Raw genomic sequence first — 7,774 nt, 5'->3', positions numbered from 1 at the left:
ATTACTCATTTATTACAACAGAAAATGATTTGGGAGCAGGAGGTTAAATAGCTGAGTCTGGTGGCATGCATTTACTTTACTCAACATGCGGTGTGCCCAGAGCTGGATAGGCAGAAATAAATAGGTGACAGTTTGTGTATTTGGGCCCGCAGGGACTGGGATTTATTTTACACGTTTGACTGTGTTTCTAACTAGCGCATTATGGACTCCCTACCATTTTAGGTCAGACATTCACTTAGCACCTGTTTTCCAGAGGATGGCTCTGTTTTCTCCCATAATCTGTTACATGTCTGGTGGTTCTGCTGCTCTTCTGAAGTCTTTTTTTGAGTTTAACCTGAGGTAACACCAAGGCAATTTGCATTTCATAGCATTTTACTAAAGGTAAAGCCTCAGGCTATGACATTTGAGACAAGAAAACAAAGGAAACAGTATAACAATTCATCTCCACCCAGATTACCAGTATGCTCAAAGGATGAAAACCCCAAATTTCCCATTTTCCAAATGATTTTTAAAGACGTCTTTGATGTTCATATGTTTTAAAAAAAAATCCCTCTCATTTTCTTTTATAATAGTCAAAGCGTTTGCATTACACACATATGGTGAGAATTTCCTGTGTTGTGTTTCCGGAAACATTTTAGAAGTGATTTTACTGCTTCTTGTTCATACTATTCATTCACCAATAGAAGATTCAAGAACTGCCCGAATATATCATTTTTCTTTTCTTTTTTTCTGTTAAGTTTCTTCATACATGACTTTTGAATTCTTTAGCATCCAGCTCGGCTCCGTGAATCAACACAACACCATTCTTCTTGATTAAGCACAAATTGTGCTTTGCCAGCGTCGACACTGGAACATTCCTTATGGCAGGTATGTGAGGCCCAAGTCATCGCATTTTTAAAAATGAAATTAGCCAGAAAGGGTGTCTCATGGACATGGCTAGTATCAGGGCGGTGCTTTTAGGGAAAAAAGTGGATGTTTTTAGGCTTTCCAGGTATCAGCACTTTCCAGTTCTGATTCTTCACCTGTAACCTAGAAATGATTTTTTTGGAGCTTTTCCAGCAGGTTTAAAGAGTGGCTTCTGACAGGGATAGCTCTAAACTCTAATACGAACTGATAAATTATGAACAACATAACGCTGGTACAGAAGTAACTAGAAAATGCCACATATTAAGGACAATGCTTACAAGTGTTCTTTTAACACTTGTTAAAGTGTTGAGGTTGTGACACCTGAAATCACCTAGATTAATAGTTTGGCACATTGGACTGTTTGTTAGTGACAATACTCTTCGAGAGGATGCTAATGTTAATGCCAAGTCTCCCAATTTTAAATTGTTTTAGCCTACAATGCCCAGAAGCAAGTAAGTTTTGATAGGAGAAAGTGTAATGTTGTTGCAAAAAAAAAATGGTTGTTTATATATTATAATTTAATGTACGGTGAAGTGAATCCAGGTCACTGAAGTATTACCCATGCATTGGTTGGGGAACCCCTTCCCCAGCCTAGGTCCAGAAGGCTCCTGTGTTCCCTTACCTATAAAATCTCTACAAAGCTGCAAGCAGCCAGACATTTCTTCGGCAGAGAACACATTGAGATGAATAGAAGGGCACATTTCCAAGTCCTATTGTGGGGGTGATCAAGTATGCTGGGTAAAAGACGCTGGGCCTAGCCAAGCTTTCATTGGCTTTCTGACTTAGATACATGCCCGCTTTTATACCTCAAGACAAATAACATTATTAATGGATCTTAAGTTTTCTCACCTACTTAATGGGACTCCTATTATCTTGTGGGTTTTGTTGAGAAAAGCAACACAAGCATCTGTTACGTAAGCCCATAGAGCACAACTTGATGCTACTTGATTTCTTCTTACCCCAAATGCCTAAGCTTCTTTGCTGAATTAGGAAATAAATTGTAAATCCACTTTACTGAGACAGGACTGGTAAAGGAGAAGAGTTAACAGATAATCTCGCTAAAGAATAAATTACACCACGTAAAGCTGTTGCTATTGGCTGGAGTTCTGAATGCGATATTCTCATTCTCCTGTTTCATTGGCGAGATGATTGGGCTACCAAATGAAAGAACTTCTTGGAGTCTCTCTCCCTGTGTTGCTTTTAAGAACTTCACCTCCCAGGTTTGTTTTTTGAGTCATCATTGGACCTCTCCTTTACGACAGCTTCTCAGATCAATCCATGGAATTTGATTTCCGGCATCTTAGGAGTAATCTGCCTTTCCTTGATGGCTACTACGGGGGTTTTGCTGAAACATTGTAAGTTTTCTTTTTTTTATTAATTTTTTAAATGTTTATTTTTTTTGAGAGAGAGAGAGGGAGCAAGTGTGAGTGGGGGAGGGGCAGAGAGAGAGGGGGGGAGACACAGAATCCGAAGCAGGCTCCAGGCATTGAGCTGTCAGCACAGAGCCTGACGCGGGGCTGGAACTCACCAGCCGTGAGATCATGACCTGAGCCAAAGTGAAGTCGGATGCTTAACTGACTGAGACACCCAGGGGCCCTGAAAAATTGTAAGTTTTTCCAGACAAGCTTTTATAAAGACCACAACTGTGATGAAACATTTAACTAAAAGGCTTCATTTTTAAAATTTTATTAATAATTTTATTTATTCATTTTATTAATGTGTAATATGTCATTATTTCATAAACTTGCATCTAAAGAAGTAAATGTCTAATCATTTCTTACAGTACTTACTAAACAAAGTATTCAGTCAACAATGCCAACAATGTCTCCAGGACTAACCACAGAAATCCAGAAAGGTAGGTTTCATACTTTGGAAAACTTTAGTGTTGGTAGAGGACAGAATAAGCAGTTTCTTGTTTTTCTCACACAGAACATGATGTACACTTAGTAATACGAGTTTGCCTGATAATTGTAGGATAGTCACATTTCATTATTCTCTAATGTAAAAACTGTTAAATTACATTGAATGTGCATACTTTACCTATTTAAGCAATAAGGAAAATATTAGCCTAAATGACATGTTTTTCCTATATAAGTGCTCATGTTACATTAGTGCTGTAACAAATCAAAACTAGATTACGGTAAATACTACAGTTAATCCTAATCGCCTGCCGGTTTGCTCATAACCCATACTTTTACATCTCTGACTTTGCTTCTGCTTCTTACCTGACTCACAATAGAGTGCACATGTTTCTGCAATTTTAGTCCCTACTTATCCAGGGAAAGCCAGCTCAAAGTCCAATTTTTTAGGTATTTTTTCCAAACGCTCTCCAAACTGTCTCACCATCTTCTGTGATCATGTAACACTTAATTTACCTTTTTTTCTTTCCTTAGCATTTTTGCATCCCTAATGAGATTCTGACATATCAGGTTGTGTAAGGTGGAAGTATAGGAGAAATTGATCTGATACACACATATGTTGCAATATGTTACTACCATAACATTAAGTAGTACCTCTATCATGTCACATAATTACCATTTCTTTTTTTGTGGAGAAAACATTCAAGATCTACTTTTTTTTTTTTTTTTTTTTTTTTTTTTTTTTAGCAACTTACAAGTATATAATACAGTATTTCTAACTATGACCTTAACTCTGTGCATTAGATCTCCTGGACTTATTCACCTTCTAACTGGAAGTTTGTCCCCTTTGACCAACATCTCTCCATTTACCCCACTCTCCAGCTCCTGGGAACCACTACCTTTCTCCCCTACCTACACTTCGGCACCACTCATTTGAAAAAGATTTGAGTGCCTACCCTGTGTCTTGACTTTCATCACCGAGGATAGCAAATGTTCAAGACGCTATCACTGTCCAACTGTAGGAGTAGACTTCAAGCTAATTGTTTCATTTATCTTTATTTTGAAAATAAGATATCCCAAACACTGGAATTTTCTCCCAATGTGCCATATTCTTTTCTGACTCAGGAAATAGTTTCCCTTAAATACCTCTTTCATCTAGTTCACACAGCGGAGCTCAATTATGAGTCACATCCTCGAAAGCTCTTCTAGCCACCCTGCAATTTACACTCTGCTACCCAATATTCTAACATACTTACTTATTCTCTTGCATACTTACCTAAGTTATCATGAAGTATAATTGACAAATGATTGGAAATGACAGAGTTCCGACTCTATCTCTAGAATATAATCGCTTTTAGGAAAAAAGGTTAAGTCTGACTTGTTTGCATTAACGTCCCCTGAACTAAGGTAGGCATAGTAGATTCTCGAAGAATATTTGTGGGAAATGGTGCATAAGTAACAAATGATTTTTGGGTGGGTAAATAGCATTGAAAAAATTGAATGTCATTACGTATGTTTTGGTTTTTTTCTCCTAGAAGCTGACTGTTGTTCTTGCCAAGAAAAGTGGATTGGGAACCAATGCAACTGCTACTTCTTTTCTACTGAATTAAAAACTTGGGAAGAGAGTCGTGATTTCTGTGCTTCTCAGAATTCCAGTCTACTTCAGATTCAAAACACAGATGAATTGGCATGTATTTAATTCTGGTTTCCTACATTTTTTTTTGATGTATGAAAATATGCTAAGTAAGCGGTATACTTAGATTATTCTTGAAGTGGGTAGTAAATGGATGGTTATATTTGAACTAATGACTTAAATAATTCGCGACACCTTGAAACAATCATTATAAAACCTACATAAAATTGATTTATATCATAGGAATAAATATCAAGTTAGAGTACAGATAAAGTACAAGGAACTTTTTGGAGAGAATTCAAAGAACAAATAAAGGCCATTATTTTTATGCAAAGACTAATAAAACAAGTTTGTAAGTTTTAGTTTGTAAATTGAATTTATAATTTCTTTTGTAATATATGTCTTTTGTCATCATTCCGAGATATAATGTGCAATAAGTACGGAAAGTATGATCAAAAAATTACTCAATTTAAGAAAAGGTGAAAAACTTCTCAAGCTGCATGAAGAATCTGTTCCGAATATAAGTTGAGTCAAGTATATCTATGAAATTTACTTCTCAAGATACTATTGATGTGGGATTAAATTTGATTGTAAATCTTCTGTGAAGGAGGTGTTCCAGGAAAACTCTAACTTTTTTTCTAACGTTTTTTATTCCTTTGAGAAGGAATATTTAATGGTATTTGTTTATCGATCACAAATGAATGGGCCTGATAAGGAAGAAAATATGAGGCAAGTGCCTATACTTTTTAAACTGGACATTAAGAATGATCTCAGTTTGTGTGATTAGAAGTGTCAATCTGATGCTGCCACTTTGTTAAAAGTACATTATTCCCAGAGTAGATTCAGATTAGATTAATGTGTTTGTCTCTGTTTCCAATCAGCATTTTATGAGGTCCAGTACAAGCTTTTACTGGATTGGGCTCCGTTACAGTGAAAAACATCGTGCCTGGTTGTGGGAAAACAACTCCAACGTCTCCCAAGATCTGTAAGTTTCTGGCAGTCAAGGTCTTTTTAGTTCTTTGTGCGTTTATCTGTAGATCTCACCAGAGAATGTGACATTCGGGAACACTGTAGCAAGGATAACCTGTCTAAGGCATGCAAATACAGAAAAGAGAGGAGATATAACAGAACGTGAATTTTAGCTCCATCTAGAACATTCAAATTTATGCTCAAATGTCATTAGGTTAGTGTATTTGTGACCATGAAACAGCTTTCAGCATTTTTCTTTTTTTCTGCCTTGTGTAAGCATTCGGATGTGTATGTGCATCTACAGGTGTTCACATTCACAGAACTGTCCAGGGAAAATAGTATATCTATTATTTTCTATTCTCTTATTAAGCCCGATATTCTCAGCATCCTCCCATATTTCAAATATTCTGAGCTTATTTTCTGTATATTTGTAAGCTTTGGATCTCATTTTCATTCATAAGCATGGGTTTTGCAGCGTCAGACAGTGACAGATTTTATGCTTGGATTTGTTTTCCTGGACTACATTAGCCAGTACATCTCTAAACAAAATAGAAGCAAAGTATATTGTATATCAAAACCATTAATAACAACAGCAGAAAGAGAAAATCTTTGGCCTCAATGCTGTTGATTATAGGGACAACAACAGTTTTTGTAATATTGTGCTCTGGAATCGTGAAAACGGGGCTTCTGAGTAAAAAAAAAAATGGGCTCATTATGTTAATATTGCATTCAAGTACTTTTAAAAGTTCTGTCATTTAATTAAAAACACTACTCCTGAATATTATTCCCTTTTCTAATATGCTAACATTTTATTTTTTGTTACAGATTGCCATTAATTCAAGATTTAAATACAAAGAAATGCGTAGTATATAGCCCAAACCTAAGAGCTTTGGATGAACCCTGTGGAAGTACATATCGTTTTATATGTAAGCAACAGCTGAGGCGCCCGGGTGGCTCAGTCGGTTGAGCCTCCGACTTCGGCTCAGGTCATGATCTCGCCGTTTGTGAGTTTGAGCCCCGTATCAGGCTCTGTGCTGACAGCCCAGAGCCTGGAGCCTGCTTCAAATTCAAATTCTGGGTCTCCCTCTCTCTCTGCCCCTCCCCTACTCATTCTCTCTCTCTCTCTCTCTCTCTCTCTCTCTCTCTGTCAAAAATAAATAAACATTAAAAAATTTTTACATGTAAGCAACAGCCTATTTAGGTGTTTCTTGGAGTGGAAAGGGTGGGTAATGAAGGTTCAGCAGTACTAAGAATATGACTTTATCTTATATGGTTGCTAATTATCTGCCTTAGGGATCTGTAAAATGTTTCAAATTATGTCTTATGACACAATTTCCATATATTTGAAATCCTGTGTTTTAACACTGATGAAATTCCCTATGACCCAACAATTGCACTACTCGGTTCTTGTCCAAGGGATACAGGTTTCGAAGGGACTGTTTCGAAGGGACACGTGCACCCCAATGTTTAGAGCAGGGCTGTAGACAATAGCCCAAGCATGGAAAGAGCCCAAATGTCCATTGACAGGTGAATGGATAAAGAAGACGTGGCATATATGCTCAGTGGAGTATTACTCAGCAGTCAAAAAGAATGAAATCTTGCCATTTGCGACGATGTGGATGAAACTAGAAGGTATTATGCTAAGCGAAATTAGTCAGAGAAAGACAAATATCATATGACTTCATTCATATGAGGAATTTAAGATACAAAATGGATGAACATAAGGGAAGGGAAGCAAAAATAATATAAAACAAGGAGGGGGGACAAAACATAAGAGACTCTTAAATACAGAGGACAAACAGGCTTGCTGGAGAGATTGGGTGGGGGAGATGGGCTAAATGGGCAAGGGGCATTACGGAAAACACTTGCTGGGATGAGCACTGGGTGTTGTATACAGGGGATGAATCACTGGAATTTACTCCTGAAATCATTATTGCACTATATGCTAACTAACTTGGATGTAAATTTATAAATAATAAATAAATAAATAAATAAATAATAAAATTGATGAAATTTGTGCACCTATACCTGAAATTATAAAGCATCAAGGTCTAGAAAAGAATATTTTGATTTAATGCATATGTTCAATATTACATGTAATATATTTTTATGTGTATATTCTGGTAAATTTTCTCTGTAGAAATTCAAATAAAATAATTCATGTCAAATGATATATATCACTGTCATTTCAGTTCTTCGTAAGGTACACTGAATTGGAAAGTCCTATCTTCACCTTACTTTTCTGGAACTTAGTTCTTTCTGGATATCTATATATCTGTTTTAATTTAGAGCTTAGAGTGTCATATGACATCTTTCTCATGTGTATCATCCAACTTTAGAAGGGAACATATTTGTGTTTCTTCTCTTGATGGTCTTGAGCTCTGCAGAACAATTTTGAATCTTTGTC

At 36.5% G+C, this 7,774-nt stretch overlaps 1 protein-coding gene across 1 annotated transcript; it reads left to right on the top strand.

Moving 5' to 3' along the window:
• Positions 1 to 644: 644 nt before the first annotated feature.
• Positions 645 to 7,540, top strand: KLRD1 (killer cell lectin like receptor D1). Its single transcript, XM_058743692.1, has 6 exons — positions 645 to 867; positions 2,169 to 2,261; positions 2,690 to 2,761; positions 4,301 to 4,452; positions 5,280 to 5,383; positions 6,193 to 7,540. The coding sequence occupies exons 1-6, from the start codon at positions 861 to 863 to the stop codon at positions 6,332 to 6,334; spliced, it is 570 nt and encodes a 189-aa protein (XP_058599675.1). The 5' UTR covers positions 645 to 860; the 3' UTR covers positions 6,335 to 7,540.
• Positions 7,541 to 7,774: the final 234 nt, after the last annotated feature.

Source organism: Neofelis nebulosa, chromosome 8, assembly GCF_028018385.1.
Source record: "Neofelis nebulosa isolate mNeoNeb1 chromosome 8, mNeoNeb1.pri, whole genome shotgun sequence".
NCBI lineage: Eukaryota > Metazoa > Chordata > Mammalia > Carnivora > Felidae > Neofelis > Neofelis nebulosa.
This window is presented reverse-complemented; position numbering and strand designations above follow the sequence as displayed.

Coding starts and splice junctions, on each gene's coding strand:
- KLRD1 (XM_058743692.1), top strand. Junction 2,262..2,689: donor GGGGGTTTTGCTGAAACATT/GTAAGTTTTCTT, acceptor CATTTCTTACAG/TACTTACTAAACAAAGTATT. Junction 5,384..6,192: donor TCCAACGTCTCCCAAGATCT/GTAAGTTTCTGG, acceptor TTTTTGTTACAG/ATTGCCATTAATTCAAGATT.